At 34.2% G+C, this 23,402-nt stretch overlaps 1 protein-coding gene across 7 annotated transcripts in view; it reads left to right on the top strand.

Annotated features, from left to right (window-relative positions):
* The window catches only part of LOC106468307 (protein Gawky-like), a 57,159-nt gene extending 40,136 nt beyond the window's left edge, over window positions 1–17,023 (top strand). For 2 of the 7 annotated variants that reach the window (XR_002612614.1, XR_002612613.1), the window contains exons 11-15: window positions 1,795–2,570; window positions 3,191–3,306; window positions 5,138–5,187; window positions 5,973–6,675; window positions 8,568–11,537. Coding sequence is in view for 3 of the 7 variants with exons in the window: in XM_022396649.1 (XP_022252357.1) it covers window positions 1,795–2,570; window positions 3,191–3,306; window positions 5,138–5,187; window positions 5,973–6,482 (1,452 nt within the window). In the remaining 4 variants the exon portion in view is untranslated. Of the gene's footprint in view, window positions 1–1,794; window positions 2,571–3,190; window positions 3,307–5,137; window positions 5,188–5,972; window positions 6,842–8,567; window positions 11,538–15,145 lie in introns of those variants that run through there. The other 5 variants (XR_002612615.1, XR_002612616.1, XM_022396650.1 and 2 more) reach the window with 5 other exon arrangements.
* Window positions 17,024–23,402: the final 6,379 nt, after the last annotated feature.

The raw sequence follows: 23,402 nt of genomic DNA on the forward strand, positions 1-23,402 counted from the left end.
GAGATGAAGAAAAGTATTTGTAATCTTATCATGAAAATCATTTTGCATACAGATTATTCAAAACAGATATTCAATATATTCATGGACAAATCTTTATTTTAGTTTATTAAAAAATAAGATTTTTTGTGTGTGAAAAACTTAAAATGTTTACTGAAAGCCTGCCTGATTTTTTGAAGATATACACACTATATTGAAAATTAGAACTATTAAATCTATAAAGACTTTAAAATGAGTAGAAAGAGTTCACATAGTTGGTCAAATTGACCGAGCCGGTGTAGAGAGAGTTAAGGCAAAGTATAATTTTTATGGCCTTCAACCTTATTTTCTTACAGAGCCATAAGCTAGAAAATCAGACCCACATGCCAAACCCACCTGTCACATGTTCTCTTTCATAAACTGTCAATAGTTCTTTTCTGACATTTTATACTATATTATTTAAAGCCAATAGAAAGCCATAGTTTTAATCTATCAAATGATATATTATATTACTTTGTTTTCTGTACAGAGAATTGTTTATTTACCTCCAGTTCAAACTTTTAATTTTAAGTGTCAAATCAATGAGTGTAGCTGAATTTTTAAAGGCTGTTATCGTGTAGTTAGAAAGCCAGAACAGTTATGATAGTTATAGGACATTGTCTGCTTTCTACAAATTATTATTGTATTTTTAAGTGCATTATTTATTTCAGTAAATATTATTTAGTAATTAGTAGTACCATTAGTATAAAAAAAAAAGTAGGTTTAAGTTTCATCAACAGTTGACAGCAAAAAACAAGATCCAGGTAAGTACTGTTTTTTTGTTTTTCAAATAAAATGTAAAAATTAGAAACTTATTAGATTAGGTAATGTAATGAAAAAAAATGATTATAAAAATATTTCATGAGGTATGCTCACAAGCAGTTTGTGTATTACATAATTTGATACAGTAATGTGAGCAACAACTTGTGTATCGGGATTATTAGATAGATATGGGTCAAAGGGCAATAAAACAATAAATCTTAAGTAGAAACAGATGTATACTGTTATGTGCTTTAAGCTGTTTAGGATAAAAGAACAACTAGTTTCCTTTTACAGTTTGCAGTCATTTCACAAAGAAAAAGTTGTAATTTATATGATTTCGTATTTCTTTAAGGTAGTTATGAGGTGGATTAAACTAACTGAATGCATATAGAGTTAGAGAAAATATAATGTTTAATGAGAAAAATATTTGATATTTATTTAGGAGGTTTTAAAGATTACACAAATGCAATTTGACAATTTTCAGATGAAGAAAAGTATTTTTAATCTTAAAATGAAAATAACTTTACACTTGGAGCAGTTAACACTTTGACTCCATAAATTCATGGAGAAACATTTTGTATGCAAAAGAATAGTAATGTTTATTGAAAGCTTGAGAAATTTCATGAAAATACACAGAACATCTTAAAAGCTATAATATGAAACTATAATGGTCACAAACTTGGTCGATTGATCTGAGCCTGTAGTGAAAGAGTTAAGCAACATTGTATAAATTCAGAAATTGCTACTTTCAATTAACTCGGGTTAGTTGAATAATGATACATGCATACAGTATATAAGTAGCCATGTGGTGAAAACTGTTAAACTTCTTTATTTAAATAATTTTTCTGTTATTATTTGGAATACATCACTTTGGATAGTATTTGAATCCAGACAAAGCTCTTTGGAATATCTTATGGGTTATTTTTGAATGTGTTAGGATAGTCTTCTTTATGTCATATTTAGGATCATTTGGGTGAGTAATACATTGAAGCTGTGCTGTCTCTGTTTACTAAACAGCAAGTACACCAGCAGCTGCCTGAAACAGCAAACCTGTCAACCCTTCAGTCACCCTCTCATGAGCTGTTCAAGCCTGGTTTAGAACATTTAACTTCAGAACTTTCCATTAAGGAGCCCTCAACACTTAAACCCCTGTCTCGGCTATCCCAGTGGAAGCTACCATCTCTGGACAAGGATGAACAAAACTTGCTGGTTGGAAATACTGAAAGAAGCAATAATGGCTTAGGGGATTTTAGTCGTGCTCCTGGAACTGTGTCAAAGCTTGGAACTTCGTTACATGCTTCACTTTCATCACCTGTAATAAATCTAAGTGAGAGTTTACCATGCACTCTGAACTGTCCTGGAGCTTGGCCTGTTTCTCCTTCTGAAGGCACCAGAATTATCCATCTACATAATAATATGAGCATGAATAATATGAATAGTTCTGACTCAACATCCATAAGTTCATCAACCAGGAATGTGGAGAGTGAGCCAAAAGCCACCACTTCTTCAACCACAAGCGCACAACCATCTTGTAACTTGAATGATCTTGTGACAGAATTTGAGCCTGGTAAACCATGGAAAAGTATTTCTCATGGAAAAAATGTTGAAGGTGATAACCATCTCACACCAAGCAGTACAGCTTGCTCTCCTTTCTCCCTGAGTTCTATTAAAGACACAGATTGGACATCCAAATCTAGACCTTCACCCACAAGCAGCGGGGATTCTCTTGTAGCCTCACTAGCTTCGCTGACTTCCAGTCCTTGGACTTTTAATCCAGTTACATCAAATGATAGGTAAGAGGAAACTGATACATCATGTAAATTATTTATATTAAACAGAAGAACTTGGTATTCTTGACTATTCTTTGTATCAGTTAAGTTTTATTTATTATACCTCATACTGGTATTTTCTTTTACATTTTTATTCTCAAACTACTCCAGCACCTGATGACCATTTTTATTGGAAATACGGTTTTAGAAACTTAAAACAAATAACATTCTAAGTTTAATAAAATACCAAGAAAATTAAATAAAAAGGTTTTGATAGATATATATCACATGATGAAACTTGTATATAACAAATTAGAAAGTAAACTTATTGTTATTAATTTGTCTGAGTCTCTATGAATAAAGTATTTTAGTAATGATCAGTACTTTAGTTGTACATACAGCATGTTTAATCACTTTGACATGCTTGTTGTAAAAGGTAAAACAATCTTCTTTTTTTTCTTAGAAATTTTGAGCCCACAGATTTAGGCTGGCCTTTATTTACCTTACTCATATATATTGAAAATCTTTTTATTGGTGGACTTTAAACATTGTTCTTTGAAAAAAATCTAAACAGAGTATTCATTATTTGACAAAAAAAATTATTTAATTATGGTCTTATAAAAATTTTGCACTGACAACTAAAGTGGCTGCAAGCCAGGTTGGGGACAGCTTGGACCCAGAAAACTACCTTTGTCAGGAGCCTGGGGAGCACCAGGATCTAAGATTCATAGACCTCCTGGATTTATTGGACAAGGAAAAGGTACAGGTATCAAATTAAGATAGTTAGATTTGTTTTTGTGCTGTCCTGGAATTTGGTTAACACTATAGAACATGCATGCAGTTTTTATTCATAAATGTATGTATTATTTAGATTGTTTTTTGTGCTGACCCAGAGTTTCATTAATATTGTAAAACCTGCAAATTTTTGTTTAAAAGCCTTTGTAGCAATCGGGTACATTGATGTCTAACAGATAAGTTAGAGAACTTAAGATTTCAGAAATGTATTGCAGAGAACAATTTGTGTTGAAACCTCTACACAGAAGAAGGACAAAAATAATTATGTTACACCATACTTTCAAATCAGAAAGTGTGGAACACTGTTAGAAATAACGTATACAGGGGAGAAAACTGTATATAGACACAGGACCATCATTTGATCCTCTGACACCTTTATCTTGGAGGGGCTACTGCCATGACAGCCAGTTGATCCTCTGGCACCTTTATCTGGGAGTGGCTACTCCCATGACAGCAAGTTGATCCTCTGGCACCTTTATCAGTTTGGCCTTGCATCATTTGTTTTTTCTTCTCCAGTTTTAGTTGTGGAAACACAGTATCCAGATTGATGATCTTGTGGGTGCCTTTGCAGTCCTCTTACCATATACTGTATTCCTCATTAAGTGGACATGGGTACCCCTTATTTCTTTTTCCACTTTGAGAGGGGTTGGCAGATTGGAGAGTCTCTCCTTCCTACCAGTCAGTGGTCTCAGAACCAGAGTATAGTATGGTACTTGGTTTCAATCTGATCTACGGCTCCATTTGTTTGAGATTGCAGAGCATCTTACTCCATAGATTTGGAAGCCTCCCAATTCCTAATGTTACTCATAGAGCACTCAGGGCTTGTAATTTTGCCAGCAGGTCTTATTTCATCTTGGGAATTGTTTTTTTTCTCTCATTGATCAAAGCAAAAACATATAAACATGGCTTTTTATAATAAAAGTTAGGTTTCAAACTTCTAAGTCATCTCGACATATGAGAGGTCAGAAGCGTAGTGAACAACATCACAACAAATCAAGCCAAAACTTGACACTTTCTGAGAAAATTCATTAGATCCAGATGTAGTGTCTTGCTGTATGTCACCTATGGTGAATGTGCATCTAAACATGTTTGTTCCAAGCACTAATGATCCATGCAGCTTCTTATATAAAACCTCAACTTCTCCAGTATCACTGTTGGCACGTAATATGTAACATCCAAAGTGATACAAACCTCTAGCCATTGCTATATGCAACCGTTACATAAGAAAAAGGATTATGATGTTTATGACCTTTTGACATCTAGTTAATGAGAATGTCATAACTACATGAAGAACATCTGCAAGAAAATTTAGAAATATTACATGAATATATCTGAATAAAGATACATCCTAAACTAGTTATGTAGAAGAGTGAAGTTAGTAGCTTTTGAGCTACAGTAGTGTTTTTTATCTGTCCTAAATTTTTATTAATACTATAGAACTTTCAATTTTTTATGTTGTAAATGTCTGTAATAGCCAATTTTTTTAATTTTGTTCTCTATCAAAATAAATTTAGAAATTAAGTATATAAATGTTGGCTTATTTTAAAAATAAGATCTCTCCTAATTAAAAATGTTAAACATTTACATGGATAGAGCTGTTGCTTATACTTTTTTGTGATTAGGGTATTCAAATATTTATACATTATTAAAGGTATTTTTTCAGTTATTAATTGATATTGAAAAGAAGATTATCAATAATAATATAAATAATTTTGTAATTTGGTTTAGAGGTAAAAAATAAAATTTTTATGAATTTGTCAGCTGAGTGTACTTCTGATTGTTTTTGTTGTTTCCAGCAGTGGATAAACAGAATTCCTTTCTTGTGCTTCGAAATCTCACTCCTCAGGTAATCTTGTAAAGTTTTTTGGAAATAAGTCTTATATGGAGCTTAGTTTCACAAACCTGGTTTTTTTTATAGCTAATATCATTTACCATTAAATAGCACTATAATTAAAAATTTCATGAAATTATGTATTGGTGGTTTAACTTTAAAAACTTTATGTAATGCAATCAAGTTCTATTTAGCCTAGTTTGTAGTTCTTGTGTAATTTCTTCCTGTTCCAGATTTGTAAAATTAGTTACAAATATTTGAAATTATTATACATTAAAATATTGGCGAAATAAAGAAAATAGCTTTGTAAACAGTTTTAATATTAGTGCAGATCGCATGCAGCTTAGTGTGAAAAACCATTATAGCAAACAGTTTCAATTTGATTGAAACTTTAGAAATACTTCCATATTAATGTATACATTAGCTGTGTGTTTTAATTTTCTATATCACTTTGATTGAAGCTTTAGAAATAATTCCACATTAATGTTTACATTAGCTGTTGTGTTTTAATTTTCTATATCACTTTGATTGAAGCTTTAGAAATAATTTCACTTGCTAAGTGCAGACTTTAAAAACACTTCCAAATTACACAAGTAGGTTCGTGAACAGAAATATTATCTTATGTTTTCATAACTATTGTATTCATCATAATTAATAATTAAAATAACTTGCTTCTGAAACTCCACCTGTCATGTAATCTGAAAATACTGCAATCTAGCAGTTAACATCTCTAGCATTATACAGATGTTAGTGTTGCTGTGTTTAGACAAGCTTTCCCAGCATTAGCTTCTTTCTTTCAGATTGATGGATCTACCTTGAAAACTCTTTGTCTGCAACATGGTCCACTTCAGCTCTTCCACCTCCTTCTGAACAAAGGAATTGCCATTGTCAAATACTCTACAAAAGAGGAGTCTGCCAAAGCTCAGTCAGCTCTGAATAATTGCGTTCTGGGAAATACTACTATCTTTGCAGAGATTCCCACAGAGGCTGAAGTCCAGAATTACTTGCATCATACTGGAAGTGGACATACATCAGGTACGAGTGGGGTAGCATGGTCAGATAATAAGTCTACAAATGTTGGTTCTAATATCGAAGGAAGCAGCACATTTCCATATGGAGGAGGCCCTTGTGGTACGAATCATGAAAAGGCTGATCCTAATGCATGGAATATTACTAACAAACCAGATGGACCATCTCAAACATGGTCTTTCTCAGGTTCAGGAAGTGGTTTGTGGGGAACTACCCAGTCTATGAATGGGACAATGAACTGTTTCTTGCCAGGGGACTTGCTAGGTAGTGATGCTTTTTAATGTTGAGAGACATTGCTGTGTTCAGTCACAATGTGTTGAGAGAACATTTCTCCAAACTTGGCTCGTGTTTAAGAAATACTTCTTGATAACAAAAATGTTTATCAATCTTATGTACTACAACTAACACGGATAGTGAGACTTTCATGGTATGAAAAGTAAATTGATATTTATATCAATGTACCTGTTGTAAGAAGTAAGTAAGGTTCCTAGAAGTCTGTGTGATACACAACAAATGTTTTGTGTCTCATGGTTAATGGGGGTTGTAGAGATACAGTGTCTGTATGTATATATTTCTTCTTTTATGAATTACTTGACAAAGCAGCCTGTGCCATGGCCATTACCAATATGCTCAGATGTACTTAGATAATTTGTTTAGAAAAAAAATCCATATACATGCACAACTGTTTAATCAATGATAATTATGCTTTTATAAAGTATAGGAATAATAAAACTTTAATTAGAAACCAAGCTTTTACAATCAGATGTGTTGCAGAACAAAAACCATTCAGGTTTACAAACTTCACATAAAATGACTTTTATACACATGATTAGTTCTGAAAACTATTTTACCATCAGTATGGTAGAAAAGGCTTCTTCTTGTTAATTCTGGCAATCAAAATATTATTTTTCTATTAAATTGTAAGCATTTTTAAACTAAGTTTCGTTTATGTTTAGTTGACTTTTAAAAACCATTCAAAAGTGTTATGAAGACTTTCAGGTCTTGTGTGTAAGTATGTTGTCTAATAACTGATAGATTCTGAGATTACAAACTTCATTTTTGTCACAGTTTTTATTTGTATTCTAGCTATAATTTTAGTTCTTATAAAAACCAACTGTGAGAGTACGTATTAGCTGTATTTTTTAGTTCTTATAAAACCAACTGTGAGGGTACTTATTAGCTGTATTTTTTAGTTCTTATAAAAACCAACTGTGAGAGTACGTATTAGCTGTATTTTTTAGTTCTTATAAAACCAACTGTGAGAGTACGTATTTGCTGTATTTTTAGTTCTTATAAAACCAACTGTGAGAGTACGTATTAGCTGTATTTTTAATTCATATAAAACCAACTGTGAGGGTACTTATTAGCTGTATTTTTTAGTTCATATATGCGTGATGAGCAGAGCACGGATAGCCCATTATGCAACTTTGTGCTTAACAATAAACAAACAAACTGTTGTCTTTTTGTTTTGTTTCTGGACTTTTAGCTGAAAAATTATTTTAAAATATCCTTCAAGGTAAGAATACTTCTTTTTTCCTAATATAGCTGTTATGTAATTTTTAAACATATATGTGTATGTATGAGTGAGTTTACACATTAGGTAACAATGAAAACTGTGGTTTATGTAATCTAAATTCCATTTCGCATATATGTGAGAGTACTTATTAGCTGAATTTTTAGTTTTTATAAAGCCAACTGTGAGAGTATTAGTTACTGTACCTTTAGTTCACGTAAAATGGACTGTGAGGGTACTTATTAGCTGTATTTGTAGTTCATATAAAACCAACTGTGAGAATATTTATTAGCTGTATTTGTAGTTCATATAAAACCAACTGTGAGAATACTTTTAGCTCAAAATGTTAATTCAAAGAGAAAAAATTTTCAAGAAAATGAGGAAAGTTATTGCAATTCACTTTTTGAAATAAAACTAAATATTTTTTGTGACCTTTGTTCTTCTGTAACTTAACTTGGAAGAGAGTTTCTTTCATAGTTCTACAATGAATTTTTTCTTCTGTTATTAAATCCATCTTGAGTATCACATTCCTAGTCTTTGAGGGTTTATCCCAGTAGAATCGTGACTTGTTTATATAACCAGCAGGTGTCAGTTCTAACTGAGACAAGTTGTCCAAGTCAAATGGCTTTATTTTTTTTTACTTATAAATAGCACTATAAGCTATATATATATATAAACAGTCACTCCTTGTCTATGATATAAGCCCTCAGAAACATTATTCACAATTGTGGATTGCTCTTTTATGAATTATCATTTTGAACAGTGAATTTTTTCATTTTAACTTTTTAAAGAAAAAGGAATATCTATGCATGTTTGTAGAAAGAAACACTTAAATTCTGTGATTTGTTTTCAGCTAACACATGAACCAGAATCTTGTTGTCCTGGCTAATGTGTGGAATCCATTAATTCTTATGACCAAAGAACAAAAAGGTTCATTGAATTTTTATAACACTGTTTTTGTTAAAATAATCCGATCATCTTGATTTAATGGCAGTCGTTTATTTTAGTGATTAACTCTGTTTAATGTAAACTGTCTTCATGGGGTGATTACCACCCTGTTTCACAATCAGTTTGTTCATATGGGATAACAACCTGTTTTGATACTCGTCCTGTTAATGTGAAACCTCTTCATGGAGTTATAACTGCCTCAGTTACCACCCTGTTTACCCAACAGTTTGGTTATGTAGTATAATTGCCTGTTTTAGTACTTACCCTCATAATCTAAAACCTCTTCACGGGATGATTACTGCCTTGTTTACCACCATGTTTTACCATCAGCTTGTTGGTTAAAAATAATAGCCTCTTTTAAAACTTATCCTATTAATGTAAAACCTCTTCATGGGATGATCACTGCCTTGTTTACCACCATGTTTTACCATCAGCTTGTTGGTTAAGAATAATAGCCTCTTTTAAAACGTATCCTATTAATGTAAACCTCTTCATGGGATGATCACTGCCTTGTTTACCGCCCTGTTTTACCACCAGCTTGTTGGTTAAGAATAATAGCCTCTTTTAAAACTTATCCTATTAATGTAAAACCTCTTCATGGGATGATCACTGCCTTCTTTGCCACCCTATTTGTCCATGAGCTTGGTAATGAAGGATAACCACCTGTTTTATTAGTTATTCTATTAATGTTATATCTCTTCAAGGGGTGATCACTATACCATTTACCACCCTATTTTATTAGTTATATTATTAATGTAATGTCTCTTCAAGGGGTGATCACTGCACCATTTACCATCCTGTTTGACCATCAGTGTTTCTGTTGATTAACCACCTGTTTTATTAGGTATCCTGTTAATGTAATGTCATTTTGTAGGGTGAACACTGTACCATTTACCATCCTGTTAATGTAATGTCATTTCATAGGGTGAGCACTGTACCATTTACCATCCTGTTTGACCATCAGTGTTTCTGTAGGACAACCACCTGTTTTATTAGTCGTCCTGTTAATGTAATGTCATTTCATAGGGTGAGCACTGTACCATTTACCATCCTGTTTGACCATCAGTGTTTCTGTAGGACAACCACCTGTTTTATTAGTTATCCTGTTAATGCAATGTCATTTCATAGGGTGAGCACTGTACCATTTACCATCCTGTTTGACCATCAGTATTTCTGTAGGATAACCACCTGTTTTATTAGTTATCCTGTTAATGTAATGTCATTTTTAGGGTGAGCACTGCCTCATTTGCACTTTTTTCCTATCAACTTGGTCATTGTCAAGAAATTCATTTGAAACAACTGACACAATAGTGTCTGTAGTTATAAAACAACTGACACAATAGTGTCTGTAGTTATAAAACCGTCCATATCCACAGGATATAAAGATGAATCTTGAGAAAACTTAATTTTTATTGTCTGAGTCACAAAGTTACAATAATACTTGGTGCTAGCTTATAGATATGTAATGTAGGAAAACTGTTTCTTGATCTCTTTCTGAAAAATAACATAATTAATTTTACTGTCATTTTATTATTATACCAAACCTGCTTTATGTATGTTGATCACAGCTTGTAGAAGTATGTAACCATCCATAAGCACTTGGTACATTGTACCAAACCTGCTTTATGTATGTTGATCACAGCTTGTAGAAGTATGTAACCATCCATTAGCACTTGGTACATTGTACCAAACCTGCTTTATGTATGTTGATCACAGATTGTAGAAGTATGTAACCACTCATGAGCACTGGGTGTAACTTGTGAAAGTTGGTTTCCAAGACAATAAATTTGTTTTTCATGTGGTAGTGTGGTGATATTGATGATTTATTGGATTTTTGTTTTATAGCAGAAGGTGATTTATTGGTTAGTGTGAATATGGTAATGATGTAGATTCAAGTAAATGTTTGTGTTTTTGAACTGTGTTAAATACAAAAAATAGAGTTTTTTCAAATAATTTGTCTCACTGTCAGCTGAATATATTTTTTCCATTTGTAGATAATTTCAGTTTAGGGTTTAGTATATTATTGATGATTTTATGTTCTTCTGAAAGAAAGGTTTATTGTGTATGTTTCCATTTTATTTAACACACATTTAAACCAACCAGACATAGGTGTATTTCTGTCACCAAAAGAAACTTTAATCAGTTTGTACTTTTGAGGTGTGTTGATCAGTTAGCTTCATCTGTAATGAAGCCCTAAGCTAGAAGTTTGTCCTAATTCTACCAAAGTTGATAAAAATATTTGCAATCAGTGTGAATCTTTTTCTTTTAAGTAACAATAAGAATTGCTTCCAGTTCTAGTTAGTGTTTTGTACATACTTTACTTTGATGTGACACTCAACTCAAATGATCTCATCATTGTGAACTCGTGTAGTTTAAGTATACAACAAGTGATCTCTTTAGAATATCAAGAAAGGATACAATGCTTGAACTGCAAGGTTATGTTACATTAATATATCATGACATTATTTGATGAATACAAGTCTGAGTGCATGGGAAACATAACCAGTTTGTTTAGTGCACCTGTTGTTTTCATATAATTCTCTTGAACTATGTTCAGTAAATTATTCTTGTCATTTTAACAACTATAATAAGAAATTATTATTCTTAGCATAACATAATCTTAAAGAGGAGTGCAATACTGTAAACTGTTGTAGTTCTGATAATGAGGATATTAATTTTTTACGTTTTAAAACGCACACTTTCAAGACATAAACTATCAGATATTTGTGTTATTGCTTAAGATGTGTTATAAAATACATGATGTATTGAAGTGGCTACATACCTCATAGCTGTAATGTAACATCATCAGCACAATCTGAATAAATTTTAACAAAAATCTCATTTCGGTGTTTACTGAATACAAAACTCTTATAGTACAAACATCAGAAAAATTTTAATTGTCATATTTAGAAATTCAGATGGTTTTTTGATGTTCTGATAAAGTTTAAAAGATGTTGCTTCATGGTTTCATAATAAGCTGAATGAAAACCACTTCTTACCGGTTGTATTGCTGTTAAATAACCCAGCACATGTGTTCAGTGGTCTTTCATCCTCAGATGTCAACAGAAAGGTATAGTTTTATATTCTTTAGAGGAATGTTTTGTGTTGCCTAATAAAAAAAACATACATTAAATCTTTTATTTCTGTAGATATTCACAATCTTCCTGTTCTACTAGTTGAACTGTCAAAATCACAAACAGTTCTTAATGTGCTAAACTCAAAACCAGTGTGACAAAATTTAACAAGAGTAAATACAGGGAGCAGGAAAAGTTACTGTAATATTGGTACTAAAAACAATGTTACAAAGACAATTAAAACTTGTTTTATTCTTTGTTTTATGGTAACAGATAGAAATGAAACTATATTCTAATTGAAATGACTATTGTCTCATTTTTCCCAGCCATTAGTTTTTATTTGTGTTAGGCATTCTTCATGATGTAACCTACAGAACCAACAGTAACAAAGCATAAACAGATTTTATTTATGTGAGGAGTTCTTCGTTATGTGATCTATAGAACAACAGTAACAAAGAGTAAAGTTTTTATTTATGTGAGCAGTCCTTCATGATGTGACCTACAGAACCAACAGTGGCAAAGAGTAAACAGTTTTTATTTATGTTAGGAGTTCTTGATGTGACCTACAGAACCAACAGTGACAAAAAGTAAACAATTTTTATTTCCAATATGGTACATTACCTCCTTTCACATAACTAACTATTGTTCTGTCCTACCCTCTACATGCAAAATTTGTTCTCATGCCACAAGCCTTGAGCTCCCACTTACCCCAAGATTGACATGGTTCAACTGTGTCTTGCATACAAATCATCATGCGACATCCATGACTGAGGAAGCCCATGGTCGACATTTAATATTCTTATGACCACATTCCTATTTTTATCCCTTGTGGTGCTGTCTTAAGTTTGTTCACCATGAGGTTGGGTACTAGTTTCGTGCCTTGCCCTTTGAGCTTATTTCAGATCTGTATGTCTTTGTCTCTGGTTCCTCATCCACTGGCCTTTGCTGTCAATGTTTTAAGAAAGAATTGGACCTATTTATGCATTTATTTTCTCAACTCATTCATCACATACCCTGGGTGATTTCGTTCATCCTTGCCACTCTGTGTCAGGTCTTTCTGATTGCTTCTCCCTGGCCAACACAGATCTGGTTTTCTTAGCTGCTTCAGCTTGATTTGACCTTTTTGTTCTAGATCGATTTTTCCCACCCTCCACTTTTGTGGCTTGTTGGGCATGTTCTTCCTTTTCTACCATCTCCCACCTTTAATCCCAGTTGGATCCGATTAGCCTTCTGTGTCCTGTACCTGCTCTGGTTCATTCATTGCTTCAGGGCTTCCTTCCATTTGTTCCTTTTCTTACTGTTTCATTCCCTGGCACCACTCCTCTGTTTGTGACTTTTTCCTTCCTCCCTTGCCCTTTTGATATGATTGGCCTTTTCTTCCTTGTCTCCTTTTTCCCCATAATCCTGGTGTCTTCACTCTGATTAGCCACATTGTCTTTTACCTGCATCTCATCCTCATTTATTGGAGGTACTTCTTCCGTCGAGCACTGGAACTACACCTCATATGTTTATCTCCCAACATCTGATTCAGGTAGGTGTTTCTTCCTCATTGGGGGTACCGTCTTCCACCTGTCGCCATCCTTCACCCTTCGGTAAGTCTGTGACTGGGTAAGATACCTTTTTGTATATATGCCTCCTTTTTTTCAGGAGTGTTTCCCCTCTTGTCCTGTATGGATCCCACTGTGTGGCAAGTTTTGCCTGTCCAGGTATACTTAAACTAATCAAATCTGCACTACAAGGCCATGATGACTTAATAATGGGTGGCCTGGGTTTTGGATTGTAGTTAACTTGCCTCTGGTATGATCCTCTTTCCTACCTCCACATGGATGTTGGGTCCCGGTGGCCTGGGTATTGTAGTTGACTTACCAACAGTGTGATCCTCATCCTACTCCCACGAAGATGTCGGTTCCCAGAAGCTGGGTTTTGGATGCATTTGACTTGCCGTGTATGGTCCATCACGCTCTAGCCATTCTACACCTAGAGGCACATCCTTTTACTCTCACCCACATTAATGTATTCTATGGGATTGAGATTCCAATATCGTGTGGTTCAGATCCCTATCCAACCATTGTTATGTGCTCCTCCCAATTTCTGCACATGTCTGCGACACCTCTTTCCACATTGGGTGAAGAGTATACATGGTACAGAAATGGTGCAATCTCCCACATATGATCCTCTACTGTGAAGATGTACTCTTTTAGGGTGTACTTGGGATGCTTTCAAAATATGCTTCTTTCTTTCCCTCACACTAGTCCCTCCATCTGTGATATTTCAGTGGAGTCGAATAGAGGGAGTCACATGCATCAAGAGGATATGTCACACTCCTTTTGGTGGAGGGTTGTTGCATGATGATTTGCATAGGAGATGCAGATAAACTATGGTCATCTTGAGGTACGTGGGAGCTCAAGGCTTGTGGCATGCAAAAAAAAATTGCATAATGAGGGTAGCACTGAACGAGAATAGTTATTTATGTGAAGGGAGCTCTTCACGATATGACTTACAGAACCAACAGTTATAAAGAGTATATGGTTTTTATTTTTGTGACTTCTTCACAATATCACCTATGGAATTAACAGCGATAAAGAATGAACAGTTTTTATTTATGTGAGTTCTTCATAGTGTGACCTACAGAACCGACATTGAAAAAGAGTAAACAGTTTTTATTTTTTTGAGTTCTTAATATGTCATACAGAACCTACAGTGAAAAAGAGTAAACATTTTTTTTTGTGTGAATGAGGAGTTTTTCATGATATGACCTACCGAACCAAGATTGGAAAAGATTAGATAGTTTTTATTTTTGTGAGGTCGTGATTTGACCTAAAGAAACAACAGTGACAAAGAGTAAATAGTTTTTATTTTTGTGACTTCTTCACGATATCACCTATAGAACTAACAGTGATAAAGAATGAACAGTTTTTATTTATGTGAATCCTTCATAATGTGAACTACAGAACCAGCAGTGCAAAAGAGTAAACAGTTTTTATTTTTGTGAAGAGTATATCAGGTGACATACAGAACCAAAAGTGACAAACAGAAAGCAGTTTTTGTTTGCATGAGGAGTTCTTCATGATGTGACTTACAGAACCGACATTGAAAAAGAGTAAACAGTTTTTACTTTTGTGTGTGAGTTCTTGATATGTCGTACAGAACCTACAGTGAAAAGGAGTAAACAGTTTTTATTTATATGAGTTCTTCATGATGTGACCTTTGGAACCAGCAGTGTAAACCAACAGTAAGTAGTTTTTATTTTTGTGAGGTCTTGATTTGACCTGCAGTGACAGAGTAAAGGTTGGGAATTCTTCATGATATGACCAACAGTAAACAGTTTTTTATTTGTATGAGGAGTTCTTCATTATGTGACCTACAGAACCAAGAGTGACAAAGAGTAAACAGTTTTTATTTATGTTAGGAGTTCTTCATGATATGACCTGCGGAACCAACAGTGAAAAAGAGTTAACACAGCTGATGTCACCCAAAGAACCAACAGTGAAAAAGAGTAAACAGTTTTTATTTATGTGAGTAATTCCTGATATAATCTTTGGAACCAACAGTGTAAAAGTGTAAACAGTTTTTATTTTTCTGAAGAGTATGTCGTGGACCAACAGAACCAACAGTGATAAAGAGTGAACACTTTTTATTTGTGTCAGGAGTAATTGATGTTGTCTACAGAATCATCAGTGACAAAGAGTAAACAGTTTTTGTGTGAGAAGTTCTTCACGATATGACCTACAGAACCAACAGTGATAAAGAGTGAACAGTTTTTATTTTTATGAAGAGTATGTCATGTGACCAACAGTGATAGAGTGAACAGGTTTTATTTGTGTGAGGAGTTATTCATGATGTGTCCTACAGAACTAACAGTGAAAAAGAGTAAAATGTTTTAATTTTTGTGAGTTCTTAATTTGGCCTACACAACCAACACTGAAAAATAGTATAGTTTTCAATTTTTTAGGAGTTCTTGATGTGACTTACAAAACTAACAGTGACAAAGAGTAGTTTTTATTTGTGTTGAGAGTTCTTCATGATGTGACCAACAGTAACAAGTAATATACAGTTTTTATTTTTGTGAGGAGTTATTCATGATGTGACCTACAAGACCAACAGTGAAAAAAGAGTAAACAGTTATTATTTTAAGGAGTTCTTGATGTGACCTACAAAACCAACAGTGACAAAGAGTAGTTTTTATTTGTGTTGGGAGTTCTTCATGATGTGACCAACAGTGACAAGTAATATACAGTTTTTTATTTTTGTGAGGAGTTATTCATGATGTGACCTACAGAACTAACAGTGACAAAGAGTAAACAGTTATTATTTTAAGGAGTTCTTGATGTGACCTACAGAACCAACAGTAACAAAAAGAAAATAGTTTTTATTTCTGTTAGGAGTGAATTCTGACGTGGCCTAATCTCAATATGAATTGTATGTTATAGTTTTCCCTAGTAAGTTTTGCTGAGATTCTCCCATATAATACATTTTAATTACTCTGAAAATCGCTTGTGTGGCTGGTTCTGATGATTTATTTTCCATTATTGTTTAAGCTATTAGCTGTATGTTTTATTCATTTTCTTGTAGAGCTATAGTATGTTTGACTGAAGGATGTTCAGCTTCTTTTCCTAACTTTATTGGGTAAATTAGCCTTAAATCTGGGCTTCTAGTTTACTGTACGTTATTATGGTACGAGTTCTAAACTAGTTAAGACCTAGTGTAACCATATTGGTAAGTCGGCCTCTTTTTTTTTTTATCAAAAACTAGTGTTTGGTTTAAATTTGTAGAAAGTGAAGCTATCCAAGAAAATGAACTTTCAGTGTTGTAGAATAAATCATTTTTTCTGGACAAAATTCTGAAAATGTGAGAATAACCATGTATTCCGCACTGTTGTCTGAACATGTTGTACTAGATCTCGATCTTCTACGTCCTTGTTCGAGGTGGTCTTCTTAATGTTATCAACCAAAGTTAGTTAAATGTGTTTGCGTAAGTTGATTTTTGTTCATTTTAGTGCACTCTTGTAAAGTTGAGGTTGCTGATGTACACTGTTAACGTTAACCCTGAAAACAACATCTTGTTCCTCACGGCTAGTTGAGGTCATTAGCAACTAGTTATGGGTAATTGTTGTTATCCGAATGGTAAGTTTCTTGTGCATTGATAGGTAAGTAACGTAGCTGTACGTGTTGTCATTGTCAGCCATTTTAGAAGAGCTGAGGCCTTCTGTTGAACACTTCAAGGCTTATTGTGATGTATTGTTGTTTGTATGTAATTAATTAAAGGTTTGTGTATTTTGTTCATACCATATGTGTGTGCTTTTTCCTTTCTTTTATACTCGTGTTCGATAAATTATTAGTTCGACTTATTTTGTGACACGTTAAGGAATATTAACACAGAAGATTGAGTACATTATATATTTTTAATATGAAAATCAGCAAGTCAGGCAACACAAAGTCACATTAGAAAATAATGTGCCATAACTACGTTTCTTGCGTAGCGTGATGCCACCAAATACTGATCACTTTTATGTTTCCAACACAAACACTCAGGTCATGAAGGCATGTTCAGATCGGGGGATTAGAATTTCCAAGACAAGGATGATATATTTAGTACAAAATATCATTTGCAGCCAAAAGGAATATTGATCAAATTGGGGAATCAGGACCACCCAAACAGAGACCTGCAACAAGTTGTAACCCAGCATGGCCAGCAAAGTATGATATCTTGTAACATGTGAGAATTTACGAACACAAAGGTCAATGTCAAAAGCTATCCACGTGCTCCAGGGAACAGTAAGCAATATAATCAAGACGAATCTCCATCTGGAAAAGCAATACAAGTCACAGTTTCTCTCTACGATATATCCAGGAACAAAGACCAACTGTATAAACAGTACCTAGGTTGGAATGGCAGTACATGGTGACACTCAACAAAGTGTACGTGTACCTTGATTGCCGTGACAAGTCTCGTGCCATTTTATATTTGTCAACGTGGATAAAAATTTCAAAAGTTGTATATGGCATGTTGCTAAACTTTTTTGAAAGGAGGCATCATCATTTGATACTGTACCGGGGGCAAGTTAGGGATCATGATACAAGGTGGGTACAAAAGTCAAGGTGAACTCTACTGACTAAAAGACCAAAGTTCTGGACTCTTGATATAATGCACAGATACCGGTTATGTGCGAAAACAAGGCCAAAAAGTATGGATTCACCAAGATAAGGCTTCCAGTGATAATATTCATGAATTATACTAAAATCATGTTCCCATAACAGACCAGTTAACATACGACCTGGTCATTTCATGAAATATTTAGAGGTACTACAATGGTCAGACCAGTTAAGTACGAACAGGTCATTTCACAAAATATTGTGGCAACATTTGTACAAATCAGTTTCAATTAGGGTAAATTACTGAGACTTCATTTTTTTCTTGAAAAAAGTTTAAGCAAAATAATGTAGGTGTTGACTGATTTCTTTTGTTTCTGAAATTCCCTGTCTAACGATTCCACTCTACAACTTATAACATAGCTTTTGAAACTGAAAATAATTTCAGAATCTGTGAAACTTAATATATTTTCATTTGAAAAAAAAAGTCGTTAATTATTGATAACGGTTTCGACAAATTTGCCGTATACCTGCTACCCCCACCTTTCATCGGATCATTAATGTCCAATCAAAGAAAAAAAATATCTATTCTGTGTAATTCTAAATACATGGGTGAATAATACACACCATTTAGGCGAATGTTGATCCTCTGTGTTTATCCTTTGTGATCATCTGTCATTGCACTTTAAGGAGTTTGTACATTTCGAAAATGTTCAGATACCTTTGGCATTAAAAGACTTCTTATAGTTGATCAACTGCTCATCAACCGTGCAATAAAAAACATCTCCAACATCATTGATGTTTAGCATAAACATCATAGCAGACAAATCAATCTTGGATCCAGCCAACTAATACTAGTATATTTTTCTGACCACAGTACTTCATGCTACACCCCTCCAACTTTTTCTTACTGGATTAGTGAATGGCTAATTTTACAATAGAAATGACGGAAAGTCATCAAATGACGGCAAATTCTCATCCATAATTAAATCGTTACTGAAATCTGTAAAATGTAAAGTACAATCACAGTTTTGATTAACGAAAAACGTTTTTTTCTGTATCCTTCTAATGTCCCTAAATTGTCCATCCACCAAACTTTTGGGTGATTTTCTTTTCCATGGCTTATGTTTCGAACATGGGGTGACATCTTGTCCTTTATAAACGCTGGGAAAATACTCTTCAGGTAGATGGTTGAAGGAATATGCTGATGGCTCTATCCATGGTGATACTCTGAAAATGACCTCGAGGTCCTCAGCGGGTTCATTTACCTTTGGTATAGTATTCTTCGAAGTTAATAATTTGATTATTCTCTTTCTGATGCACTTCAAAAGATGATAATGGTGTATAACTTCTTGGTTAGACTGCATGCTCTTCTAGATTCAATAACCCACATCATTGATTCTTTTGACTACATTACTTAACTTTGGATATCACTCTTTCTTTTAGCGAGGATTGTACAGCCATACTAAATCATGACGATGGAATTCAGTCTTATCAATATTTATATTGTAGTGACTTTTATCTTATCACTAGCTGATTTAAATCTTTCTCGGGTAAATACATGTATTATATCAATGGTGTTCTTTAGTTCTCGCTATCCTAAGACTGTTGAGTAATGGTTGTTCGATTGCAAATACAGAAGGTACAATGGCATTTTGAATTCGCTTTGAATAACAATAGTGGTGTAGATATGCTGCTTGCAGCTTCATGTGTCATTGTAATGTTTATACACACAAATAGCTCACTGATTTAAAAGTGTACAGTTGTATCTTTCAATCATTCCATCAGAATAGGTCGAAGAGATGTTCTTTTTTTTCATTTCAAAGATTTGGCAATATCCACAAACAAAATAGATCCATAGTTTTGTCTTTATATGACAGTTACTATACCAAAGTTTATATTTCTCATGACAAGAAGAAGAGCAGTTATACCAGGACTTTTTAACAACAATAAAAATTCCATTCAGTGACTTGGATTTAATAAAACCAAACACTCCAGCATGCTCCGATTGATTGATTGCATGTACAATAAAGATCTGAAGAATATAGATATCATCATTAAGGCCTTGATCTCCACAAACCATAAAATTTGAGTCAAATCTGGGTGGAATATTGCAAGATCTGAGACTTTACAGGTAGCACTTCCACATCAAAAAACATCAGAAGTAGTCACCTTTGAGGAAAGACTAATATCAAATCCTTATATAAGAACAACTTACTGCCTCACTTACAAGAACTGTATGACTGGGGATATAGATGTATTACAGCTGATCAACACCATAGTTTACTATCAGAACATCAAGATATCTTCTCCAGTGGACCTCATGACTTAAATAAAACAAAAGATTGATACTAGAAATGCAGCCAGTACATCAGTTAGCCAGACGACACCCACTTGCAAAACAGGCTGAGGCATCCAAAAAGATTGAAACCACGAAGGAATAAGGAGTGATAGAACCAAGTACTAGTCTGCCCTTGGGTATCACCTATTTTATTTGTGAAGAAGAAGAAGAAGGATGCCTACCCACTACTAAGGACTGACTCTACATTGAATGTTCTATCTGGATCAAAGTATTTGATCTTAAAAGTAGATATTGGTAATTTCAAAATAAGCAAAAAGACAAACTTTACTGTGGGAAAAGGACTGTGGACATTTGTTTTGTTACCATTTGGGTTATGTAACGCACCTGTTGCATTTCAATGTTTAATAGTATGTGTTTCATCTGAACTATAAAGGAATGTCGTTCTGATGTACTTGGATGACATAATTGCACATGGAAGGACCTTTTGTTTTGTGTATGATGGTCAAATGGAAGTTTTGAATCAGTTGAAGAAAGAAAACCTACAGCTAAATCCTGAAATGTTTGAATTCTTCCATCAATATGTAAGTTTCCTGGGACATAGTTAGCAGAGAGGAAGTGTCTACAGATCCATCGAAAATTGACTCTGTCCAGAATTGGCCAACACTAAATAATTTACACGTGGAAGTAGGATTTTCTGGTCTATGCTCTTACTTATGTCATTTTGTAAAATCATTGTCCTATGTAGCTCATTCTCCATATAAACTATTGAAAAAGCCAAATAAGTTCTGTTGGATTGCTGATTATGAACAAGCATTCAACAAACTGAAAAAAAGCATTGAACATTACTCCTGTATTAGCATATGCAACTCTACAAGATCCACTAATTTTAAATTCAGATACCAGTGATCTTGTAGTGGAGGTAGTTTTGTGACAAGTATAACATGTAAAAGAACGTGATTTCCTACTATAACAAAACAATGAATGCCACAGAAAAAAGCTACCAAATGTTATTCGAGACATAAGTGATTTCCACCATTACCTATATGGGCTAATGTTTCCACTTTGGACAGATAATGCAGCATTGAAGTGGCTGATAAATTTTCACAATCTGGAAAGCCAGATAACAATATTGTTCTAAAAAAACTATAGGAACACAACTTTAACATTGGGTATCACCTTGGCCAGAACCATAGAAATTCTAATGCATTATCCTGAAGACTATGTTTTACCGAATATTGTAAACGCTATGAAGAGAGAGAAGAAGAAGAGAGTAAAGATAATAAAGTACAACAGAGTATAATCCAAGATGAGCCATACACAAGTGATGATGAAGATCTCGTGGTCCAATATTCAACTGAAAGTTATTCAGTTAAAAATATGAGTTTGAAACTAATTATCCAGTGGATCAAGAATAGTGCAGAAAACCCTAATGGCAAACAGTTGCTCTCTGCAGAGTGAAGACAAAGATGTACTGGGCATAATAGGATTCACTATGTTTGCAAGCGGGTTTGTTATTTAGGAAATGGAAAGATACAAGTGGACAGAAATAATAATTCCATTCTGAAGCACTCCATCATCTTCACAATCTTCTTATGGCTGAACACTTATGTGTTAAGAAGACCCTAAGTAAGTAATGAATGCTGCTATTGGGTTTAGTGTCATGAATCTGTAGAGAATAGGTTTAAGACATATTAACTATGTTGTAAATGAAAAGGTCAATGAAAGAAACAGCATGGGCAGCTACAGCTGTATTGTGTTGGAGCACCACTTGAGAGAGTTGCTGTCGATATGCTCAGAGTAACAGTGGGCATAAATACACCATGGTTGTGACGAAATATTTAGAAGCATATGCTATTCTAACCAAAGTGCAGAAACTCTAGCAAGGAAGCTCGTCAATGAATTTGTTTCAATATTTGGCATGTCTATGGAACTTCACTCTGATCAGGGATGAAACTTTGAATCAAAATAATTTGCATAAATGTGTCAGATCATTGGGATTAAAAAGACCAGGACAACTGCTCTTCGTCCATCTTCTGATCACATGGTAGAGAGATGCAATAACATACTGTTAAATCAATTAGTCATTTATGTGTATAAATATCAGAAAACGTTAGACCACTGAACAAATATATAATTACCTAGATTTTGTCCTATATCCCCTTGTCACCTTTCTTCCCTCCTACGTCAACTACCCCACCAATGTTCCAAACTTTCTTAAAGACTTTCATCACACAAACCCGTAACTTACATCTTTACGAGGAATATACGGTCCCTGTACAACATTATTCTTCACAATGGAGCCATGCTAACTGAAATATTTTTTGAACAAACAATATACTAAATTTCCCACCACCGAAACCTTCCTTCAACTCGCAAAATTAGTTCTCACAATGAATACTTTCGAATTCAACGAATTCGAAGGTATTCGTTATATTTCCATGGGTTCAAAAATGGGTCATTCCCTCTCTCATCTATTGGTTGGCTACCTCGAGAAACGCCTGTATGCTATTTTGGATAATACTTTTCCCGACCTCTTTATCCGTTACATTGCCGATATCTTAGGTATTTTTCCATGTACTAAACCCCAAGTGGAGAAGTTCATCAATTTTGTCCACCTAACCCTTAAATACACTTACAAAATCCTGATACCAATGCCTCATTTCTGGACATCAAAATCCACATTTCTTCTTACTCTCTTAAAACCACTGTACACTACAAAGACACTGATAGTCACGCATACCTAGATTATCGCTCCTTTCATCCCTACAAAACCAAGGCTGCCATTCTTAAAGAGCAGTTCACAAGACTGAGACGCTTATGTTCTGAGGACCAAGACCTTCTCTCCAAAACCACTGAAATGGCAGGATTTTTCAACAACGTAACTTCCCGGCCGATACCATCAAAATGTCCACAACCATATTCAATAAAATCCAACCTGAGGAAAAAAAGATAACATGGTAAAACCCCTTGCTTTCATATTCCATCCCCTCAACAGATTAACAGCCAATATCATACAAAAAAAATTAAATTACTGATGACTGATCTTATCATTGCCGAAATATTTACTACACTTCCCTCGTTTCTTCTAGACGTAATCCTAACTTCGAAGACTACTTGGTGGATTTGAAGTTACGGAACACCCCCTTCCCCACATACCCTCCTATTTTTGGAACCTATCGTTGTACTAGAAAAATGTGTCCCTAGTTGCACTTTTCATGTCAGGAGACATTATGCCTATACGTCAGAATGCGTTATTTAGTGTATCCAGTGCAGCG

This window comes from Limulus polyphemus, unplaced genomic scaffold (genome assembly GCF_000517525.1).
Source record: "Limulus polyphemus unplaced genomic scaffold, Limulus_polyphemus-2.1.2 Scaffold2958, whole genome shotgun sequence".
In the NCBI taxonomy this organism is placed as follows: domain Eukaryota; kingdom Metazoa; phylum Arthropoda; class Merostomata; order Xiphosura; family Limulidae; genus Limulus; species Limulus polyphemus.